This window comes from Lygodium microphyllum, chromosome 6, assembly GCF_053477565.2.
Source record: "Lygodium microphyllum isolate KBCC chromosome 6, Lygodium_microphyllum_v1.1.10, whole genome shotgun sequence".
Lineage (NCBI taxonomy): Eukaryota > Viridiplantae > Streptophyta > Polypodiopsida > Schizaeales > Lygodiaceae > Lygodium > Lygodium microphyllum.
This window is the reverse complement of record NC_141140.1, coordinates 115,957,754-115,983,085: the sequence shown is the minus strand read 5'-3', so window position 1 is coordinate 115,983,085 and position 25,332 is coordinate 115,957,754. Positions and strand designations below refer to the sequence as shown.

At 38.2% G+C, this 25,332-nt stretch overlaps 1 protein-coding gene across 1 annotated transcript; it reads left to right on the top strand.

Annotated features, from left to right (window-relative positions):
- The first annotated feature begins 21,638 nt into the window (after positions 1 to 21,638).
- LOC148035002 (pentatricopeptide repeat-containing protein At2g13600-like) lies at positions 21,639 to 24,569 on the top strand. Its single transcript, XM_087679915.1, has 3 exons — positions 21,639 to 21,779; positions 21,861 to 22,255; positions 22,667 to 24,569. Exons 2-3 carry the CDS (start codon positions 22,040 to 22,042, stop codon positions 23,945 to 23,947), a joined length of 1,497 nt encoding a protein of 498 aa, XP_087536041.1. The 5' UTR covers positions 21,639 to 21,779; positions 21,861 to 22,039; the 3' UTR covers positions 23,948 to 24,569.
- The last annotated feature ends 763 nt before the right edge of the window (positions 24,570 to 25,332 follow it).

Below are 25,332 nucleotides of genomic sequence, written 5' to 3'. Positions count from 1 at the left end.
TAGTTATACCTTAGAGTTATAGAATGACTTAAAATGAAATAAAGCATACAAATTACATAAGATTTTTCTTTTCATCAGAAAAAAATGGTCGATTATAAGCTATAATGAACGTCGACGAAATCAACAATGCGGACATCAGCATTCCCATCATCATGAATGACAGTATCCTCATCATCACAAATGTCAGCATCATCGCGTTGCAAGATAATAACCCCCCCCCTCCCCCCAAATAAATTATACGTAAAGCAAAATTAACATATTTTTGATGAGCGACCCCCCTTGAAAAACTATAAATTGTGAGAAAATACGGATCTAGAGCATAGCATTGACTATGGAGGACGGAAGTCGATAACAAGACTCATAGTGACATAGACAGGAAGACAAACTATTGCTCAAGTGAATTAGATTCCAAGATGTAGGCTTGGACTCATAAACACAATCTTGAGTTGACCATGACAGAGACACAGAATGAAGTACAAAGCACAAAATTACATATCTTGAAAAGTGAACCAAGTACATGTCTTTATAGCTTTTCAACTTCTCTACTCTCCTCACTATGGATATGGGATTTAGGACATCTCTTTCTGGAGCATATATCATTTTTTATTTTTCAATACCCCCCTTAAATGATGAGTCCCTACACTTGCTGACTTTTTTCCCCCCTACATGATAACGTGGCTTGGGAGACTAGCTCGTAGGTAACCTAGTCAAGTTAAAGCTTGAGACTCTTACATCTTTGGCAAGGTTTTTTACAAAGCAAATCCACTATGGGAACAAATTCCTTAGAAGAATTTGTCTAAGTTGTTGATGATAGCGGAAGCATCTTCTTCTTCTTCATTCATGTTTTGGTGTATAGGAGATTTTCCCTTGAGCTGGTCTCTTTTGGATCTTTGCTTTTTAATTTACTTTCTCCATCAAGTTGTGAGTGCTCAATGTCTTTGAGTGAGAGATTGGGAACATTACTTAGTGTTGAAACAAGGTTCTCATACAATTCATGATTAACACTGGCAAGTAGCACTGCTATTGCCTCATCCTCGTCAATGTTCTTTTTAAGAGTTGCTAGCTAAGTTTTAATGCTCTTGAACTCATTGATGTGTATAGTCATAGATGAACTGTCTTTTACATACAACTTATAAAAATACATAAGTAATTTTACCTTCGAGTTCTTTGCTTGTGTACCAAAGATCTTGTCAAGTTCTTTCCATGCCTTTTTTGCATCCTAGATGCCAGAGATGTGGTGTAATACATCATCTGATAGACCCGAGGCAATAATACCTAGAGCTTTGTTGTTCATCTTCTTCCATGTCTTTGTTTTAGGTTGGTCTTCTACAGCATCTTCTTCCTCATCTTCAAACAAGTCCCACAAGCCTTTCTGCATAAGGTGGTACATGGTCTTCTCCTTCCATGCATGAAAGCCTTCCCCATTAAACTTTGTTATTTGCTCAAGCTCTGCCATTTTTAACCAACAGCAATCATCTTCAAATAACCAGCAAAGAAGTTGTATCTCAATGTGTCAAGGGACACAGGATGATTAGTGTTTGACAATACTACATGAGTATCAAGGAGATACTATCTTGGAGCTCAATGTTGGGCATTGATGCTTAATCTTCTTCTTGAAGCTTTTTCTGTTGGATTGGAGAGGAAATCTTGCTGGAATTTGAGTATGTTTGATTGGCAGAGACCTCAATGAGGATGAACAGTGAGAAAAAATCAAGCTTTAGCTATGGTTGCCAATTAGGGTTCCACGACAAGGGCCTAGGTTTTCACTTTGTGTGGGCTGCATACACCATTATTTTCAAAGATTTCTTTATGAGATGAAAGCTTATGTACTGGGCTTCAATTGCCCTATGATGACCGCTTGGATTGCGCCTTGGGCTACGTGCACAGACATACGGACTGTCGCAGTATTTTGAACTGCACCGTTTTCAGTAAATGCAAAATGACGTATTTTGCGGCTGTAATGTCATCATCTAATGTGATAGCAAAGAGCGCCTTAAGCTGAGAAGCAACTTTGTTGAAGAAACCAAGAGCTAAAATAGCCTGTGTGATGAGATCTAAGTGCTCAATTGAAGATAGGTGCATTCTAGCTATGGCTACCAAGCAGGGCAATGAGAAGAAAGAGTAGAAAATGGGGTTCTAGACTTGTCCTGAGTTGGTCTGAGCTCAAGCTGAGCTAGATAAGAGTGAAATGAAGCTGGAGGAGTAGTGCCATGCCCGACTATGCTTTAATACCATGTGAGAAAACATGGATCTGGAGCACAACACTGACTATAGAGGACGGAAGTCGATAACAAGGCTCATATTGACATAGACAAGAAGACAAACTATTGCTCAAGTGAATTAGGTGCCAACTTGTAGGCTTGGACTCATAAACACAATCTTGAGCTGACCATTACAGGCACAAAATGAAGTACAAAGTACAAAATAGCATATCTTGAAAAGTGAACCAGGTACATGTCTTTATAGCTTTTCAGCCTCTCCACTCTCCTCACTGTGCAAATGGGATTCAGGACATCTCTTCCTGGAGCATACATCATTTGTTATTTTTCAACATAAATTGAGGACATGGGGGATAACCAGGGAGAACAACAAGGAAAATCTTGATGAGGGCGAGACATTGATTGAGAAGGGGGAGACTCTATTCTACAATTCCAAGAGAAAGAGACTCTACTCCATCAACTCAAGAGGAGGAGACTCTACTCTCGAGACAAGGAGACACTATTCTATTCAACCCAAGGAGGGGATATGCTGAAGGTCTCTCATCCTCTTCTACTCTAATGTGAGAAGAGAAGACACTGAAGAACCCTATTCCATTCTAACAATCCGATAGAAGTCATACCTCTACTCTTGTTCGTACTCCGTCTACTAGAGAGAGAGATCATACCTATTATCTCACTCTTGCTCTATACTAGAGAAAGAGCTACTCTTGTTCTTAGCCTTACTTGCCAAGGTGAGGGAGAAAGAAGTATTGCTCTCCACAAAGCAAGAAGAACCATTCGTGATGCCTACATCATCAAATCCTGCAATAACCATCATCATCATTGAGAGTCTTACACCTTTGCTAGCCAGTATTACTACCATGTTCTTCTTCTTCTACGAATCATATTTCCGTCATGGCCCTACAAGGAAGGAATTCAACAACAAAAATAGTGAATGGCACTGTTAGCGTGGAAGCAACAATTGGAGTTGCGAGCACGGGAGTCACTAACGGAGTCACGAGCGCTGATAACAACCCTTTACCAATCGCGATACACATGTTTTTCTAAAAAATTATATCCGAATTCAATAGAAATAAGATAAGCCTCTTAAGAAATACTGCGATCTTAGAGTATTCACTTGATAAATTATTAGAACATCTTATAGGCTAGAAACTATTAGGAAAACTACAAAAACCTAGAACCCAAGAGAATTCATGAGGAATTTTTCAAGACAAATTTATTAAGAATGAAATCTTGAAGAAATTAGTCAAGGATATAGTTTTAATCTAGAAGCTTTGATAGAAAATTTTAAAGACTAGAAATATCTCTAAGTTGAAGAAGCTTGCTTAAGGCCAGGAAACTTGGGTTACAAGAATGTCATCATAAACCTTAAACTGAGAAACTAGAGACCCCAAATCTAGATATCCTAGTTAAATTCTAAGGGAAGGAGCTCACTGCGTGAAATTCAAAGGTCGCGATTACTACGAGATTAATCATCACTTGAAAGTTGCATGATTGTTTGAAGTCATAACTGCTTGAAGACACCAATCTTAGTTGTAATTTTCTAGATTAGATCCTGATTGACTTAATTATTGGAACATATAAAATTTGAGGAGCCCTATACTCCCCCAAGGATAGGTGTTGAATCCCCATACCAAGAGGGGATGCTTTTACTGCCATGGAAGCATGGACTAGTGGGATCATCCAAGAATAGCAAAGGCTAGAATTCTTGAGGAGCTTTGAGCATGTGATGGCATCTACTAAGAGGAGTGCTTTGGGTTCGAGACATGCAATTGAGATTACATTTGCAACCCCAATCCCTACTTAGGCTCACCAGGTGCCCTTGTATTGATTCGAATAAAATAAAATAAGTAAGGGATGCAACTCAATAATTATTATCATTATTAAGAAATGTTTATCATTCACTATATGAGGATTGATCACATGGCCAAACTATTGAAAGATCTGAACAAGGCATAAGCGATTGTTTGTCTTTAGGAAAATGAATTAATGGTCTATTTATGACCTTGTTACTAAGTACTATTTTGTTGGGAAATAACCTTCCTTTACATAGCTAGGAACTACTTGGTCCCCTATATAGCCTGATTTCCACTTGGGACACCTAAAAATGCCAGCTATAGGTGGATTTGATCTCGGTGACATGCAAATGCGCCAAATGAGGCAACACGTGAAATTGTAATTTTTCTCCTGTATGGGTAAGAGAACACACATTATGGAATATAATCAATGAATTTGTTTTATTTCGATTGTATATTCATGAGTAAATTATGCAAATGAACATTTGTGCTTGCATAAATGGATTTTTAATTAATGAAGTTGTTTTTATATGTTTCACGTAATGTGGTAGGCAGTTAGATAACTAAGAAACTTCATAGAGGGAAGCAGGTGGATGGAATCCCAACAAATCCATTCCTATGGTAGAGTGGTCTCGGTTAGTCAAGAGGTTTCCCCAAAAAAAGACACTAGGAAAAAACTCTAGGAAGGGCCAATTCACCGACTTACCTAGTGTTTGGTCTTAGAACCAAACTATAAATTATCTTAGGGGGAAGGTACAGTGGCTGTGCCAGAGCACTGCTAAGGATTTCATAAATCCTTAGTCTGCTACTAGAAAAAGTGTTGTTCTTCATGAATCAAGGGTAATGGTAGTCAGTCCTTCAAGACAAGAAGCCTCTTTTTAAGGTGCCCGCCCATTGGCTATCCAGGCACGCTTTTAGCGGTCTATTGAGAAACGAATCTAATTGTTGCTGCCCGGTACTCCCAGGAAATGTTTCGAGTTTTGTCGCCTAGGGTTTTTCAAATCCGCCTCGCAACGAAACGTTCACAGTCGAATCCACTAGGATTGACCTGAAATCTGGGCTCCTAGAGACAAGGTCTGCTAATAGCATTCTAGTATCGGATCCTAGGCATCCTACTTTACGCAGATATACCCAAGCCAAAGGAGACCCATGCCGCACTTGGTTCAAAGAGAATGGGAAACGAGAGGAATGCGCTGCTCAACCTCTCTGCCCATAGGGCATAGTTCCATTCTGGTCCCCTAAAATAGCATGAATCGGGTTCTAACCTAACAATACCTAAAGGTCGAATGACGGTAAAATCTTGTGAGAAGCCTCCTAGTTCTCTGGGACCACCCTGCCGTAGGACAGACCCGTTGGGGGTTTCACCTACCTGCTTCCCTTAATAGCTTTAGTTTTCTAATTAGGTCCTACCACATTTATGTGCGACACTTAAAATCAGCTGCATTAATTAAGCATTTTAGGAAACATGGTTTGTTCGCATAACTTATAGCACAAACACAAAAACAGAGCAAAGCAATCTATTGAAAAACAAGTTCAAACAAGTTCCTTAACTTATCTTCAAGTTAATCTTTGTCTCCCGCCCATACTGGAGAATTTATGTATCCCTTGTGTCCAACAGAAGTATCTATTCTGCCCTGGAGAAGTAATTGGTCCAAATCTCATGGCACCACAAATTCAATATCTTTTCGACCCAGCAGAAGATACATAGAATTCCATGAGGGTATTCTGCCCACCAAGATTCCACCCTTGTAACTAGTATTTAGGGTTCCAGGATCCCATCCTGGGTCATGAAGGGGCTCGTCAGATTCTGGGAACAATGCAAGATTTACAGCCAGAGCCCCCTCTGGCACCCACATTTCCTACTGCCCGAGACTATTCATACTGACACACCTTTCACCTATGAAGCCGGTCCAAGCCTCTCGTAGCGATAATCATGACCCCCTTGAAGTAGGGTCTCGCTGATAGCTTCTTGGGGGTAGACTAGCGCGATCCTTCCTTAATTAAATCCTTTAAGAATCAAACACAAACAAGGCATTCAGCCTTAATATCATTTTCTAAGAAAACATTCAATTATTTCCATGGCGACTTGTTATCATAGACCCTTGCCATGCATTTACCATAAATCACAAGCACTTGGAATAATAATCCAAACAACAACTAACAACCAGTTGAATGTAAAAGCATTTAGGATGTTGTTTGATCAACCAAAAAAACCAATTGCATTCTTTCCAAACAATGCAAGAATAGACGATATAACATTTCCATTGTATATTTGCTCTCCCCCTTGGGATCTAAGAGCAATACTATGCAAAAATGTTTCTTAACACTTCCTTCGGCTAGGGCATATGTTAAGGGTTCAAAAACTATTCATGATGTAAGTTCTATAGGTCACTTACCTTGATTGATAACCCAACCCGGAATTTGGATTGGCAAAAGCCATTGTTATATGACAAATCTCAAGACATCTTAGTTTTAATCCTTATGATTAATTTCTTGTACTAGCTCTTAGTCAAGTCATGAGGCAAATAGGAAATTATCCTCATATATCAAAATATGTTATAGGCATAACATGTAAATACTTGATAAGATAAGTGCAAGATTATCTCAAGTAATTAAATTGCCTTGAGCTAGAATCTAGTTCTTCTTAATATTTGGGCTCTTGGGCTAAGTACTTTTGAAGTATCTAAACTAGTACTTTCTATTCATGATTCTTAATGTCATATTCTTTTAGTAATTATGCTATTTATAACCCTTGACTATGCTTTAACCTAGCACTTGTATACACAATCTTTTAATGTCGTTCTTTTAATGACTATATCCTTCATAACCCTTGACTAATTCTTCCTTGCAATTGTTCTATCAACGAATAAGCCATATGCAACTAGGTACAATTAACTTTCCTTGATATATATACTTCGCAAGCTCCATCTTACGAATATGTGAGATGAAATGATTTATACTCGTGCATCATAGTATAGGCCTAACGTATCTCATACGAGAATCAAAACAAGCATCTACCAATTTCGAAATACATTACTTACAACCGGTACCGCAATTTGGATTGACGGTGATGCCTTTGTTTAAAGCTTTGCTGTTGGTTATGGGATTGCCATCATCCGCACATGACATTCTTCGCATGGGGGCCATCATCCACAAGTAGACTCAAGAGATTAAGAAGGTGGAAAAGATTCGAGATGGGAGAGTGTAAGAGAAGATGGATAAGTCGAGGATCGAATTAGAGGGAATTGAGCTAACTCTCTTCCTTGCAGCCTCTCAGGGTGACTCTTCTCTCTCTCTCTCTCTCTCTCTCTCTCTCTCTCTCTCTTTCAAGCACTCCCTCACAATCTCTTGGAGGGGTATCCTTCTCTCTACCTCTCTCTCATGGCCTCTCGAGGTCTCCTCCTTTTTTGTGCCTCCCCATGCCTCATATTTATAGTGAATGAGAGAGGAGACTTGTGGCTAAGAAGAGGAGCTCTTTATGGAGGGAATCTTGGAAAGATCAGTGATCTAATGCTCAGATCATAAATCTGATGGTTCCATTGGCTCCAAAAGGGGGGTAAAACTCCAAGACACTTGATTAGAAAGCTCTTAGCTCACACCTTCTTCTTTTCCTTGTTCGAAGTATTGTTTTCTGTCTATGGACTGCGATCGCGGCGCGCGCGATTTTGCCAATCACTTTGCTTTATTTTTCTTTTTATAAAATCTCCAAAACTAACTAAAACATCACTTGTCTTTTCTTTTAAATGACATCCAGTTCCAGAAATCTCCATATCTTTTTTAGGATGATATCTAAAATATCTAAAATATACTAGTTTTGCTCAAAATCTAATATTTTTGGACCATCCAAACTATACACATTAATACTAGTGATTAGTATAGCTCATAAGTCTTGTTTATGTTGTAACTTCCGTGAAGGGTGGCTATAGTCCTTGTCAATCCGAGAAAAATATCAAATTTACGACTCTCGATTTTTTTAAATAAAATATTTTAATTAAATAAAAAATTATTGGTTATTAATGTTAGTTAGTTTTTACCTTAGTTAGTAATCTTACTAACTTATTATTTGACTAACTTTCGAACTAGGCAACTAACTTTTATTGCATGGAAATATTACACTCTTGAAGGACATCTCCGGATGTGAGTTAGTTGGTGAAAGGTAATTGTTAGGTCAATTAGGAACCTTCAGGTCGATTCTCCGTGGGTAATGACAGGACGCTTTCCCTGCAGGGTAGACCTAGGGTTAACTAGCTGAAAAAAATTCAATCATTCTGGTTAGAGTACGCAGATAGTGATGGCTGGAAGGTAAACTCTGGGGGGTGACTACTAAAACGTTGTTACATAATCAAGGCAGATATGTTACAACTGGTATCAGAGCCAAAAGAAATTAAAAACTTGGTAATTGTAGCCTGAGATATGAGTAGTTTTTTCCCTTCCCTTATTGATATGTGTTTTTTTAATCTTACCCAGAGAGACAAAGATTGGGAGCGATTCCTAATCTTCCAAGCAATGTTTACATTGGCAATGCATTCTACAAATTATGGATGGAGAATGCAAGTAATGTTGATTTTGGATCGCATCTATGATCCTTCTCCACTATACCGAGAAAGACGTTGGATGATAAGTGGTGGATATTGTTATATCGATGCAAACCGTCTTGCGTTCCTTTAGACCAATTTGAAGAGGATAAGATGGATGGAAAACCTTAAAGTTGTGAAGGTTTATTTATTCCATGAAGTCAGAGTAAATTCAACTTTATTCACTGGAGGCCACGAGGTTAAACTAAATCGATATGTATACAAGGAAGCGACAAAGGTCATCCCAACGGACCCTATTATGGTTGTCGGTCACTTTAAACGCCGCAACTATGTCAACGATAGACTTCTTGATCTTCCTTTAAAGTATCGATTTTTAGATATCCATTCTCCAAAGCCCGATTATTACCCAATGGATGTATTCGAATGCCATGCTTAGATTGTATTAGGAAAATCATCTCTCCCAAATAACAAGCCATCCCAAATAAACCGTGTATTTTTTCCCTATAGTGAAGAAAATTATTTTATCAACCATTGTATATGAAATTGGTTGCCATTCTAGCAACTTATATATATATATATATATATATGTATGTTACATACATACATACATACATACATACATACATACATACATATATATATACATACATATATATATATATATATATATATATATATATATATATATATATATATATATATACATATATGTATATATATACACACACATACACACACACACACACACACACACACACACACACACACACACACACATATATATACATGTATATATATATAATTTAAGTATTGTGTAAATTATTTAGTTGATAATGATTCTTTTTCCAAGATGATGATGCTTGGAAGAAATTTATAGTGCTTCATGGTATGTTCACATCCGATATGCACTCTTCAGACTATGGATGGCGAAGATGTTTTCATGACTATCTTAGAATGGATATACAGTTTCTTTCCTTTCTATCCTGAGTGGCAATGGAGGAGATATGGTATAGACTGTTATATTGAGTGTGATCATCTTGATTATCTCCATGTTAACTTGAGTCCAGTTCAATAGAATTATTCCTTTTGAAGATTTTGATCCAAATCCCATATTGAAGGACGTTAGATTCTCCTAAATCAATATGTATATGAAAATTTAACCGAGTTTATAGGATTGCAGTCTTTGGTCGAGACCCTCGTCATAACTACCAAAGAGAGATTTATCCAAACCCTCCTTCCAAATACCAAATATTGAATATATATGCTAAAAAACCATCTTACAAGTCAGTAGATATATCTAAGATCCATGGTTAGATTCCCTAAGTTAGTTCAGAAAACTCTATCATGATGTAACCTTCTTTGAAAATTTGATATGAAGCATTTCTTTCGTTCTGAAATGATTTATCTTTTTGAAAAGATACGAGAAAATTGTATGATAATATTCATAGAGCTGACTAGAGAAAATCTTATAATACCCTAGGAAGTTGTTCCTACCCTTAATGCTGTTGAGATCCAAGAAAAGAAGTTCCTGCTTGAGCAAATCAAACCACCTGAGTTTGATGGCAAAGGCAAAAATATCAAAGCTAAAGCAAAAATATGGGTCAAGTCCATGGAAGATTATCTCATTGCTACTAGAATTACCCTATCTAATCAAACAATGATCGGCAAGTTAAAGCTAACACGAGAAGCCCAAATTTGGTGGAAACAATGGTGTAAAGACCAAGGAATCTCTGAAGCATCTATTAGTTGGGACGTATTAAAGGATGCAGTGCGAGGCCGGTATCTCCCGCCAACATGCCACATGCAAAAGATGAATGAATTCTTTGGTCTAAAGCAACTTGGAATGATACTAAAAGCCTATTACTTGAAGTTTGTAACACTTCTCAAGTATGCACCATCTATGGATATTGTGTAGCAAGTATCCAAGTTTTGCCACAGATTGGATGATCCCATGAACACACGGCTTGAAGCAATGCATCCATCTAACCTCCAAGATGCATTGATAAGAGCAAGACCGATTGTGTAGGAACTCCAATCCAAGCTCCAAGCCAAGAAACAATAAGACTTGGAATAATAAGTTCCAAAACAGAAATACGGCTAGGCGCCATGCAAAAAGAGACCAAGGTCAATTCCAATCTATTAATAGCAAGAAGGCTAAGATGTCAACAGTGGATAACTTTACTAGTGGTAATAAGGATACTTTCAGGTGCTGTTATTGTAACGAACCTGGCCACATCCAAAGGCAATGCCCAAAACTTGAACAAAATGAATGCCAAAGCCAGCTCTGTAACGACCAGAGTCAGACAACCACAGCTAGAGGAAGAGTTACCGGCATAACCCTCAAGGAAGTAGAAGATGATGAATGTTGACATGGAGAAAGCAAGAGTTCATGCCTCTCTCAACAAGAAGGGACCAAACCAATAGTTCTTAGTGATTCAAACACCATTAACCTATAATAGTAAACCCTATAAAATTTTAATTGATTTTGGAAGCACACATTCATTCATATCACCAAGGTGTGTTAGAAAACTAGGCATAGACACAATGCATGCACTTGGGCCGATAGTTGAGTTAGCTGATGGAAAAGAAGTTTTCTCAACATAGCAAACAAGCAAGGTGGAGTTTAATCTAGGAGGCAATGAGACCAACATGCATTTTAGAGTGATGAACCTGGGAACCTATGAGTGCCTATTAGGAATGGACTGGTTAATTCCCAATGACACTTATATTCATTGTGAAAAGGGTCAAGTCATATTCTTGAATCTTGTAGGACAACAAGTGACCACACAAGGAGAAGCAGAAAAATCAAAGATTCAATTAGCAAAAGCTTCTCGAATCATTAAAGGTTTAAGAAAAGGCTCGCCTATATACCTAATCAAATTAAATAAGACTGAACATGATAAAGAAGCTGAAGATGAACCATTGTGGATTAGGGAATATGCTGATGTATTTCCTGAAGAATTAACTAAACTTCCACCATAGAGAGAAGTCGACCATGAAATCAAGCTAGTATCAGGAGTTGCACCAGTTGTTGCAAAGTGACCATATCAAATGTCCATTTCGAAAGCCATCGAACTAAAGAAACAACTTAAACAACTCTTAGATCAGGGATACATTAGACCAAGTAACTCACCCTGGGGAGCTCTGGTGTTATTTCAGAAGAAGGATGGGACTCTTTGTCTCTACATTGATTATCAAGGGATAAATCATGTAACGATCAAGAATAAGTATTCGATTCCAAGGATCGACAAACTACTTGATCGACTATAAGGAGCAAAGATTTTCTCCAAGATTGATCTCAAATCAAGGTATTACTAGATTAAGATCAAGCAAGAAGATATTCCAAAAACTGCTTTTAGCTCAAGGTACGATCATTACGAGTTTATCGTAATGTCATTTGGACTAACAAATGCCCTTGCTACTTTCAATAGATTAATGCAATATATATTTAGACCTTATCTTGATGATTTTGTCCTAGTATTCTTTGACGACATCTTAACATATTCCATGGATGAAAGAATTCACGAGTCACAACTGTGGACAGTTCTTGAGACAATGCAGACTCACAAGCTATATACTAAGATGAAGAAGTGTGTGTTCTTCAAGAAGAAAATCGAGTATTTAGGGTTTATAGTTTCAACAAAAGGTATTTCAGTAGTAGATAGGATGTACCAGACTGGCCACTCCAACTACCGTAAGTGAAGTTCGTAGCTTTTTGGGTTTAACAGGATGGTATTGGGTCTTTATCAAGAATTATGCCTTGATTCCTACTCCCCTCACCAACCTACTCAAGAGCTAGGTTGCCTTTAAATGGACCCAAGTCAAACAATCTAGCGTTGATAGGCTCAAGCTAAGCTTAGTCACAACTCCAATCATCAAACTACCCGATCTTAGCAAAGAATTCAAAGTGGTGAGACTGATGCGAGCTCTCTTGCCTTGGGATGTGTACTCATACAGGAAGGACATCCAATAGCATATTCCTCCAGAAAAGTGGACTCGTGAGAGAAATTATGCTACTCATGACCTAGAATTACTTGCAATTATCCACGCCCTTAAGTTATGGAGACATTATCTGCTCGGGAAGAAGTTCTCACTAGTAACCGGCCATAAAAGTCTTAAGTGGAACTTCACTCAACCAGATCTAAATATGAGGCAATGTCGGTGGATCGAAGTCTTGCAAGAGTATGATTTTAAGATCAAATATAGACTGCGGGCAAAGAGAATGTAGTTACAAATGCTTTAAGCGGAAAATCATTTCTCAATACACTTATCTCAAAAGAATCTCCTAGAGCTCAAACACTAGCTACAAGGATATCAATGCCTAGCAATCCCATCATCGAGCTAGCCAAGGAGAAGGCAAACAATAATCCCAAATATCAGCAAATGCTGAAGGAAATTAACAATAAAGAACAAAATTCTAAGCTTAAGACAAAGTATATTAACTTCTCTGTGTTGACGAAGGACTTGTCTACTTCATGAAAAAATTATGTATTCCTTCAAGTCAAGAACTTAAGAAGAAGATACTATGGGAAGCTCATGATTCCCCATTTTCAAGGCATCTTGGCTATGCCAAAACTCTCAATGTAATTAGGAAAAGCTATCATTGGGAGAAGCTCAAAGGTGACATACTTAAATATATAACTAAATGCTTGAGTTGCCAACGAGTAAAAGCTGAATGAGTTAAGCTGCCAAGAAAGCTACAACCACTTGATATTCCTCAGATGAAATGGAAATTTATTAGTATGGATTTTGTAGTTGGATTACCCCAGTTTAAGGAGGCTACAACTCGATCATGGTAATTGTGGATATGTTGACTAAGGCTACCCACCTTATTCCGATCAGAACCAGCTACAAAGCATCATATATTTCTAGGATATTTGTCAAGGAAATCGTTAGACTTCATGGACTACCAAAGAGAATTATCAGCGATCGTGATTCTCTATTCACTTCACATTTTTGGAAGGGATTATTTGAAGTTCTTGGTACACAGCTTTGTTTTATTATAGCTTATCACCCTCAAACTGATGGGCAGGTAGAGCGTGTAAATCATGTCATTCAAGATTTTCTCTTTAGTACACCATTGTCACATTGCTCATAGGCATTGGCCTCTACTTTAAGCCTTTTGAGAATCTCCTCACCCAATGTTCATTTTGCATCTTTAACCGTAACATTTTCTCTTCAGTACACCATTGTCGCATTGCTCATAAACATTGGCCTCTGCTTTAAGCCTTTCGAGGATCTCCTCACCCAAAGTTCATTTTGCATCTTTAACCGCAACATTAGCCCAAGAGATATAGATCTATATCGTCCACTATCTAGCCTCCCTAAATTGGGCTAAGGCAATGAGACCGTAATCCTTGAGAATGTCTAGTGAAGTCATAATGTCGGCCAACAACACATAATCTTGGTCATCTCTGACATCATAAATGTAGGCAAACAGGCAAGCCTCCTTTCTCAGCATATAAATCCATCAATAGCACATCCTCTAGGTTGGCAAGGATAGTAACTAGAGCTCTTTGCCTTTGCTGAGCAGCCTCCGCTGCCTCCTCCTCCACATCAAATGCTATGATCACCTCTACCTCATCAATCTCTCTATTAGTAATAACAAGTTGTCTCCTATCACCAGCATGCAATACTTGTGAAGTTCCTTGCAAGTCATTCCCATCTAATAGGAGATGCAAGTAGCAAAGGAATGCAAAAGAAGAATGCAATAGATGACATCTCTTTGAGTGTACTAGCTAGTCCTTTGTGTCTTTATGTGCACTAGTAAGTAATTTATCTAGCACATTGGCTAACTTTCTCTTAACGACATTGGTCTTGAAGCCATCTAGGTACACATATTCCTCTATATCAATGGTCACCAAGCTAGATGACATGATTCTTTAGAATTCCTCAATTTTCTCAGTTAATAGGTTCCCAAAGGAGTCCAATACTTTCTCAATAGGAAGCGACGAGTTGAACATGCACGACAACTCTAGAGCACACGAGTGAGTACTAGCATTGTAGAGGAATATATATAGTTTTTCATCCAAGCTCTCCTCTACATCATCCTCAAAAACTAGCTCAATCTTTCTATCTCCTATACCCAACAAAAAATCCAAAACCAAAAAATGATTCTCCAAGCCAAACAAACTGCTTTAAATCAGGCATCCTTCACTTAGTGGTGGCCCACAATGTATTCAAGTGCACATGATGGTCAACATCAGGTGATCCCTTTTGACCAATGCCTACTAGCAAGGGGTCTCCCTTGGTGGTGACCCATATGGAATTCACTGCATACAAGGGTTACCATCAACAAGCAACGTGGTGCTCTCAGGCCTCTACAGAGAAACCTCCCTCGCTTGATGATGACCCATACTACATTCAAGTGGACATGATGTCAAAATCAAGTTATGTGGGAGCTCTTTAACCTAGGTAGAAGCCCCTCTTTCCTAGTGGTGACCAACACTTGGTTCAAGAGCACATGAGGATCAATACCAAGAAATGTGGGAACCCTTGAGCCTCAAGAGACACCCCTATCTCATGGTAGTGATCCATAATACATTCAATGCACATGAGGGTCAAAACCAAGAAATGTGGGAGTTCTCAAGTAGAGGGAGAAGCCTCCCTCACTTGGTGGTGTTCCATACTACATTCGAGTAAACTTGAAGGACAACCCGTCTGACATTCAGTGCATGCTAGATCAGGAACAAGCAACCCATGAGGTATTAGTGCATGGGGATCCCCTAACCCTAAAAAATCATGGAGGCACCTCTCACTTGGCATGCATATAATTAGAAATAGTACAAATCTAGAAGTAGTCTACACATGTTGTGTTTCGGATGGCACATTGTGCGAAGAGTTGGTGTCCATCACTAGATGGGTTGGTTTCTTGAGCTACCACGTCGAGGGAGCAAGGGAAATTTAGAAAGATTGAAGCAAGAGCAAGATGAGAGAAAATGTACCAGCGATAAGAGATCATGCATGATGGAAGAAGATTGAGAAAGCATGAGTTTAAGGCACATCCTAAATCATAAATTGTTCACACATATACATGCAATAGTCCCTCTTTAAATGATATCCATAATGGTAGGGGTGCCTCTTTTTAGGATTCTACTTTCTATCTCCCTTTGCATGTACATGCATATTCTTAGCTTGTAATACTTTATTGTTACTTTTTATTGAACCCCTGGAAATAAGCACATGTTTCAATACACATCCAAAACAAAGCTAAAAGTTTTTAGTTGTTGATGCAAAAACACTCATTAGGAGTTACCCATACCCTTAAGAGATTAATATAAAATACTCGATTCTCACATGGTAAACCAATTAGTGCAATAACTCCTACAAACTAGACTATGCATGCATTTTTCTAATTTCTTAGCTAGTATATGAATGTATATGATTTGCATACAAGATGCAGCCTGTGTCAGACATTGATGCTACATGCAAGAATGTAGAACAAGTCCTCTTTGAAGTTGGATTGCATAGGGGCCAAGTAGAAATAAAAAAGGATGACAAAAAATTGGGCAAGAGTGGAAATATCCCTTATAAACCATGCTTTGGCGGACCCAAGGCTAGGAATTTTATATCTCCATCTTGAGATGAGGAAGGCAATTTGAGAGCTATCATTGAGAGAAGATACACTTTATTCTTCTTCTTCTTAATGCAAAAACGTTTTTCACACATTCTTCTTCTCAACAACAATGTATGAATTATTATTATTATTAGCATCAAGAAGATAAAGGTTTTTTTTGTGTTCTTCTTTTACAAAAGATTATCATTTAAGAGAGGAAATGTTGTTCAATAAACTTTTCTCTTCCCAATAATGAGGTAAGACTTCTTCTTCTTCTTCTTCCTGTTATTCTTATTCTTATTCTTCTTGTGAAAAAAACAAAGGCCTAATTTTTTTTTCCTTTTTTGTTCTTCTTAAAAACACAACCATCTAGGAGAGGAAGCATTACCCAAAAGAAGGGGAAGTGCAAGCAAGTTCAAGAGAAATGTATTTTTCTTTCTCATCTTCTTCCTTTTCAAAATGCATAGATTGTTTTTAGTCACATTATATTCATATTTTTCTTTTTTGATACTCTACAACCTTGTCGTTATTACTACATTACTCTCTATAGAGCATTCTACAACAATACATTTATAAATGCATGTAAAAATGTAGTTATAATGTAGCCAACCACACCGGTACTCACTTATAAACACATTTGTAAACATATTAGGATCTAGTTTAGGTATTCGATAGTGTTGCTATTCTTATCATAGGTATTTACGTAGAGTCTTCATTGTAAATAGTTGCACATATCTAAGGTTAATGTGTAGAGACTACTAGCTTAGGCAAATACTATTGCTTGAAAATTTTTCATTTCAAATAAGATGTGTAGTAATATTGTTAGCATAGGTATTTTGCAATGCTATTATTCTTACTATATGTCTCTATGCCAAATATTTTGAAGAATAAACACAATTTTAAATGCAATTAACACATGGATAATTACACTTATAAATACATGTAGAATTTTAATGTTAGTTTGTTTGTCCACTACTTTAGGTGTTTGTAAATATTGCTCTATTTGTGCACTACTCTAGGTGTTTGTAGAGGATTAGTTTACTATAGTCTTAGGATTATTTTATGTCTAGTTATGAAATAAAGCTGCATTATGTCTAGTTATAATTTTAGGATTACTTTATGTCTAGTTATAAATAAAGTTAATTTTTAGGGTTTTGTTTATGTCTAGCTTTTAATATCACTAGTTTCGTTTGGTTTTATGTAGAGATGGAGTAACGTATGCTAGTCGTTGTAGTAGGCACAATTCTCATTTACACTAAAATTGGATTATGTTCAATAAGCTACTACAAACACAAATAGAAGAGCAATACATGTGGAAATAACCTTCATGTGAAGATGTGGAAATAACCTTCATGTGAAGTAGGTTTCCTTTACACCACACACGATGCCTACCTCACCATGAGAAGATGCTCATGCTCCTTTGCAATTTAGGCTACCTCTCACATTATCAATATATAATCTACCTCTAAATCATTTACACCTCTCCACTCAATCCCCATGAATGAAAGAAAAGATAAATGATTCAAAGGTTTTAGTAGACTTACTAAAATTTCATTTCTCATTTTGTGCTACTAACAAGAAGCTTGATGGACTCAAAATACAAATGCAGCTTCTTGAGCTTTCAATCCATCGATGTGCAAAACCAATCCACTCACCTCCAATGCTTCCAAGAAAGAAAAGCATGCAATAAAGGAGAAGCTTCCCCTTCTTGGTCCCTCACTCTCTCAATCTCTTTCTCTCAAGCAAGAAGTGGACGTCTCTACACACCATGCAATATAAAATGAGAAGAAGAAGAAGAAAATAAGAGCCTCTCTCTCTCTCTCTCTCTCAATGGTGGAAGCAAGATCTCAAAGGTTCACACACACAAGATTGAGAGATTCTAAATATTATATACATAGGTTTCTTGGGCATGTAGCCTCAACTTTTGGCTTCTCTCAAGTTTATAATCTCTCTTTTAGATGCTAGTAGCTTTCTAGTTATAACATATCAAACATACTTGCTTGTGGATCTAAGTGCCTTATGAAGTCTTTTGTGCATAAATGAATAGGAATTATAATTCCATATCTATGAATCCAAGAGATATTACAATTTTCAAGGGAGAAACATACTCTCACTTTTTACCAAATTGCATTACTAAATTCTTTTGATAGCATACCTAGTTGCTATGGATTTGTCTTGCTCTTGCTTCCTATTGGCTCCTTCATTGTGTTGATAAATCTAGTGAGGACCATTACTATGTATTAGTTGTGTTGTAGTTGAGATGTTCCTTTAGCCTTAGACTATTATGGCCATTGAGGGAAAACAGTCTAGCCGTTAAGAGTGAGCCACATCAATTAAAAGCCATCTAGCTTCAAGGGAATGGGATAGTAGTGAATGTATCCTAATCCTAGTATTTGACACCCTCAAAGGAGCAAAAGGGTCGAGTATTAGGTCTGAGGAGGATTATTGGCTAGTTCTTACTTTCTTAGCTACCTAGGATGAGGTTTTGTGGTCTCTTAGGGCCTATCTAGGTGGTGACTAGGAGCTCACATCCTCAATTACTAATAGATTTTTGGCCAATGGAATTGGTGGTCTTTACATAGCGAAAACTTTTTATTTTCTAGTGAAAGAAAACTTGTGAATTGATTGATGATATGTTATGCTTAAGGAATCTTGTAAACAACCCTATGTAACATATTAATTAAGAGAAGATTTGTGTATGTTAAAATAGTGTGGTAGCATAAATTACTAATACAACTAAAGTTTGTTGGGTGAAAGGGTGGAAAGTGGGTGGGTTTGGTCTCATTGACCCCATCTTATGGATGAGTGGACCTGATTGATTGATAGGTTGTTCTAATTAAATTATAGATTGTACAACACACTTTAAACCCAAGCTAATCACATTTAAGGGAACTTTATGTGACTATGCCACAACAAAGGGGTTGAACCTACTCTATTTCATTTCACACTTTCGTAAACTAAGTGTGGGATGGTACTCAAGATGACATGCAAGCTAGCCTCGAGGGTACAATGCAAGCATGACTAGTTTGATTTAGGGCATGACCATGTTTCCCTTGTAAAAGAGAGAGAGAGTGGGGAGTGAAACATGGGCTCTATGCAAGCATTGTCCCTAAAGGCCTTACTATTAATGGTTGATATGTACTCTTAGGTGATATAACATATCTTATGAGAAGTTTAGTGGTATGCATGGAGTTCTCTTTTCCTCACTTTCTCTCCTTTTTCATTTTTTATAAGAGAGCTTTTAAAGGTCCTGTAAAACAAGCCATATAGAAAGGGAGCAATTGCATGTTGGTTCATCCTTAGGATTGGAAATCATGCACACAAAAAGAAACTTAATATATGTGTAATATGTTGTTGGTAACATGCCCCTCACAATAATTGTTGTGTACTTGGAGGCACATTATGCTTTACAAAAAATTACAATTTAATGTAAGATGAATCACAAGTTCTTTAAAAAATCTTTGAAATTTCAAGGAGAAAGTTTGTAATCTTGGAAATAAGTAAAAATAGCAATGATAAAAATGACAATTACATGTAATTCTATTCAAAGATGCCTCAAAATTCATTATGGGAATAACTATTTAATCTACCAAATATGTTTTCTATGGACATTGTATTGCATATAATAACTTGGAACTTCTTATGGTAAGGGGGAAAATTATGTAATGGACCCCAAGTATTAAAGATTTTGTTGTTGTTGATTGAGCGTCAATTTGCAAAGTTACAAAGGATGGGGGACTAATAAAATTTGCACAAAAAATTGGGCATTTTGTGGGCATTTGATTCTTCAACATTTTCTATGATTAGGAACTTGTTAGTTTAAATGTACATTTGCAAAACTATGGATGTAAGAATCCCCCAAGTTGACAAACACAAGTTTCAAAAGCTTGTTGTTTTTTCTATATTTGGGAGCCTAAAAGGAAATGCATGTGAGTGATGAGAAGAAACCAATGGTGGTCCAATTAAATGGCTTGTATGCCATGATGATCTATCTTAAAATATGTCAATACTTATAACTACTTTGCCACACAATAGCAACACTATTTTAGCCCTACATTATCATGTAAAACTGATAGCTCAGTAAGAGCCATCACTTTAGCAGCCCTCATTTTCTAAATGGCTCGTTGGACCTAATGCAAGCTCAAATCATCAATTTATTAGCACTAATATGTCAAGCAGCAACAAGTAGGGTATTTTGTGATATTATTTCAATATTTCATCTCGATCTTACAAATTCCATGTGTCCTTGCAAGCTATAGGACTTCTTTTGGAGTTTCACCTTTCTCTTTTATGTGAAATTAGCATTCTTTGTGTGCTTCGCATGCAAGGAACACTAGGCCGCTTTGTAGTAGCAACATTGTGTGAAGCTACTGCAAAGTAGCGTTGGTGTCAAAAAGGGAAACCTAAGAATCAAAGAGAAAGAGAGAGAGAGAGAGAGAGAGAGAGAGAGAGAGAGAGAGAGAGAGAGAGAGAGAGAGAGAGAGAGAGAGAGAGAGAGAGAGAGAGAGAGAGAGAGAGATGTCTATGCTAGGCCTTAACTTGAGAAGTTAACCGAGGGAATCTTGGAAGGATAAAATAACTAGGCTGTTAAGTCATCAAGTTATGATTCAAAATATGGGAAGGAACTACTAGTAACTTAGTAACCCTAGGGTGAGATAAGAAAGAATGTAGTCCTTGAATATTTATGCATTGTATTACAATAATGGGATTGAATGTGCATGATAAGATGTTATTCTCTTTTAGAGAGAACTTATGATTTTGTTATCTTTATTGGGAATGCACAAAAAGACTTGTTTCGAAGTACTAAGGTGCTATGTTGTTGGCTTTGGAAAAGATATGATTTTCTCATGGGAAATAGGTTGTTTTTGTTTGAACTCTAAAAATCCCCTAAGGGGGAGATTTATATTCATTTTAAGGCTTATCAAACAAGGGCTAGATGCACAAGTGGATCGCCTCCATGATGGCATTGCAAAACTACCAGTGAAGCAAATAGACCTATGAGGGCACTGCTTGATATATTGGACAAAGGTTGAGTAGTAAGAAGGTCACCATGGAAGGCAAGGTTAGCTCCTATGTCATCATGTGGGTCAAGGAGGCCCTAAACCCCATGCTAGGCCTAAAATAGAGATAGAAATATTCGTAGCCTAACATTTGTAGATGTTGGAAGACCCTATTCTAGATAAAGTGTGGATTATATAGATTGTTTCCTTTAGAATAAGACACATATATTTAGGTGCTTTGGATATGGGCCCCATTGTAAGGGATGAAATGTAGGTTGGGCATTGTACCTTGGAGAAGATACGAGGAAACACCATTGTTTGTAATTACTTTTTCAAAGATTATTTAAATTATGTGAAGGAATATGTTGTAATGAGTTAATTAATGAAGAGGAAGTTCACGATGTATTGATGAGGATGAAGGATGGAAAATCCCTGGGCATTGATGACACTCGGTAGAATTCTGTTGGGTTTTTTAAGAGGTTGAACTTGTCATACAAATTGATGGCTACAGTGTTAGCCTTGAGGATCAAGGCACTACCCCCACGGATGTTGCAGTAATGAAAGATCCATTTTGGTGAATATGAATTGATAAAGCATATGATCGCATCATTTGAGACTTCATCATTAGCTCTTTGGGGGTTTCATTTGTCTTTGCTCAAGCTGTGTCTCAAAAGGTAATTTGCTGTAGCCTTCTTTGCAGAAGACCTCATGGATTAGTTAGAGTAACTGGTCGTAGTTCTGCTTCTGATATGTAGGCTCACAAGCCGAGGGGTTCCAATTCCAATGCCTAAGGTCCACTCAGGGAGGAGATTTGGTGGTGAAGGGAAAATGGTTTCTCAGTAAATGTGGCTGGCTAAAACATTTGGACTGTGAACCCCGAGAGTGTAGCAGTGCTACATATTCACCGGAAATACGAAGCATGTAACGACGAGACATGATACGCTTGCGTCGCGGGCTCCCTATCTCGTCTTGCCCTCGAGAAGCTCTCCTGCGCAGACTCAATCGAAGAAAACAACAAGGGGACACGACACAAGAAGACGCAGCAGCATTAGAAGGTCCCCCTCACCCAAGATCAGCAGCCAGGACAGAACTCCTGTGGAAGGAGTATTTCAGGGATCCCTCCCAATTCTGGGACAAGCGCGACCGCAAAGTAAGTCCTCAACCAGGTTTCATCTCTCTCTCTCTCTCTCTCTCTCCCCTTTATCACCACAAGAATTGGAGAAAAGGGGCTTTCTTCCATTGTTTTCCCATAGAGTGCTCAACGTCATGAGCTTCTGCTGGGAAGGCACCGCATGCGGTTGGGGGTGGAGGGCTGCTGGCCTGGGTCTTCCCTATAGGGTTCAACATCCTGAGCAGAAGCTCAGGAGGCATCACATAGCTAGCTAGGTGCGGTTGGGGGTGGGGGGCCCTGGGGCCGGCAGCCTCCCGCCCCATTTGCACTTTGCTAGGTATGCGATCCCTCCCTTGTAGCAGCTCATTCTGTTGTTGTAGTTCGATGCGGGAATTATAGTGGGAGTTTGTCTTATTTTTTCCTTATCTGATGTCTCATGCATACGCTCAGACCGGTCCTAGGTCCCCAGATTTCAAGCATAAAGTCACCAAGGAGCTTCTATGGATCAATGGCCGGTACAATCCTTCTTGGGTTCAGGTGGAGCTGAGGAGAAAAGGAGATCTGTCTGCAGACACATCCGCTAGAGAAGAGCACTACAACAGTGATGAGTACGGGATCCATAACCGTTCATTGCCTGACTCAGCAGAGGATCCGGCTACCCTATGTTACCAGAAAAGCCAAGGCTATGCCAAACGGCATATTCTCATGGGCTTGCTCAAAGCCTGTGCACAGCGGAAAGACCTGCAAACAGGTACCAGAGTACATGATGATGCTGTCAGAAAAGGTTTGCTGGAAAATGATGAGCTTGCTGGTGGTGCTGTTGTTAGCATGTACTGCAAATGTGGTGCAGTTCCAAAAGCACAGGAAGTTTTTGACAACCTTCCACTTCGTAATGTTGTTTCTTGGAATGCACTGATCACAGGTTACACCCTAAATCGTCGAATAAATGACGTTCTCGACTTGTTCAGGCAGATGCAAGTGGAGGGTGTCTGCCCAGATGCAGTCACCTTCGTCTCCATCCTGAAAGCTTGTGGTGGTCTAGGAGCTGTAGGTGCAGGCCAAGCAATACATGCGAGCATTGTAACAGGGGGTTTGATGGAAAATGACATTTTTGTAGGCAATGCATTGGTCGATATGTATGCCAAGTGTGGCTTGCCTGCAAAAGCACAAGAAGTTTTTGACAGCCTCCCACTTCGAGATGTAATTACATGGAGCATGTTGATTGCAGGATATGTACAAGATGGACGTGGTGAGGAAGCACTGAGTTTGTTTGAACAGATGCAGCTTCAGGGCATCTCACCTGATGCAGTTACATATGCTTCTGCAATAAAAGCTTGTACAAGTGCAGGAGCCATAGACAAGGGCCAAGATTTACATGCTGATGTTGCTCGAAAGGGTTTATTGGAAAAGGATATATATATTGGCACTGCACTAGTGGATATGTATGCCAAATATGGTTTGCTTGCGAAAGCACAAGAGGTGTTTGACAAGCTTCCAGATCGAGATGTTGTCGTATGGAGTGCACTAATCACAGGGTATGCACAGTGTGGAGAGACTGAAAATCTTTTCAAGACATTTGAAAACATGTTAAAGGAAGGTATAAAACCAAATCTGGTTATGCTAACAAGTCTGCTTAATGCATGTATGCATGCAGGTCTACTGGAGAAGGCCCAAATGTATTTTCTAAACATAAGTAGAGAGTATGGTATTAATCTGACTGTAGAACACTAGGTGTGCCTACATTGATCTCTTGTTCATGTGCGCCAATTAGCCAAGACAGTAGAACTTATGCGTCTTCTGCTAACATTGGTTTATGTCTTGTTGTGTGGTTGGTTTTCAAAATTGGGGAGTGTGGAAATTAAAAAAGTTTGCTTTGAACATTTAGTGCTGTTTGATCAAAAGGATCTGCAGCTCTATGCCTGATGCATCCTGTGGGCGTATCATTGGCTCACCAGGCCCTTTGCATGACACTTGTACAAATTACCATCTGATACCTCAGCCAGAAAAATGTCCGTCAGTGTATATAGTATTTTGTATTGACATTGACTAGTGACATAAGGGTCACCACAACTGTTCTGCAGAAGCTCTGTACAAAAAACAGTGACTGTATGCTGGCGTGTGTTGTGGAAGCTTTTCTTTGCCTTGGAAATAGTGATTTCTTAAGAGTATTTTTCACATGCTGCTGACAAATACTTGCAATGAAACATAAACTTAGGTTGGATTCTGAAAAAGTTTCGCATTCTGGTTCAATTACACCTGGGCCTGGGTTCCATTCCTTTTTCGGCTCAAGGTTTTGAGTGAGGCACAGTTCATGTATAGCTAGGGAGAACTTTAATCTCAAGTTTAATTGAGCTGGACCCAATTCAAGGCTAACTGAAATGGTAGTTGTGGCATGCAATTAAAATAACAAAATCTAGGGCTAGTTGTAATGTCATTATATTCTCTGGATGTGCAGGGATTGTGTAAGACTAAATTGCATCATTTATAGCATATTGCACATGCAATCAATTGTTTGAAAATGTTTTTGTGTTGTCTTTGAAATATGGTGTGATCTTTTTGGATGGTGATGATATCTATAAAACCAAATCTATTAATTCCTCATGTATTTGAAAAATCTATTTCCATTTTGAGAATTTATTTCTTTATAAGGTGAGGGTGGAATGGCCCAAATGTTGTGATAAATGGCTTAAAATGTGGATTTAGGGTGTCGTTGGCATGTGTTTACTTTTTAAAAATAATGTTATGTATTAATAATAGTACAATATTTACGTTAATTACATCAAGGTGGGGATGTGGCTTAGCTGGTGTAATGTAGCCAACTTTCTTGAGAGTTCTAAAGGTTGCTTTGTATATAGAGCCAGTCTTACATAGACCTTTGAAGTTCACTGAAACATTCTTGCAAGATAGCTTGTCCAAAGAGGACAGAAACAAAGACTTGCCAAATCATTTATTTTTTGTGTCACCAAATGGCTTGTATTGCAGTAGCCTTGGTCATGTTTTAGATTTGCAATGAGCCTTGGTTTACATTGCCTCCAAAAAGTTTAAATTGAAGTGGGATTGTGAAAAACCTTTTGCCTCCACCCACCTCTTGAGCTCACTCTAGAGGCCATGCACCT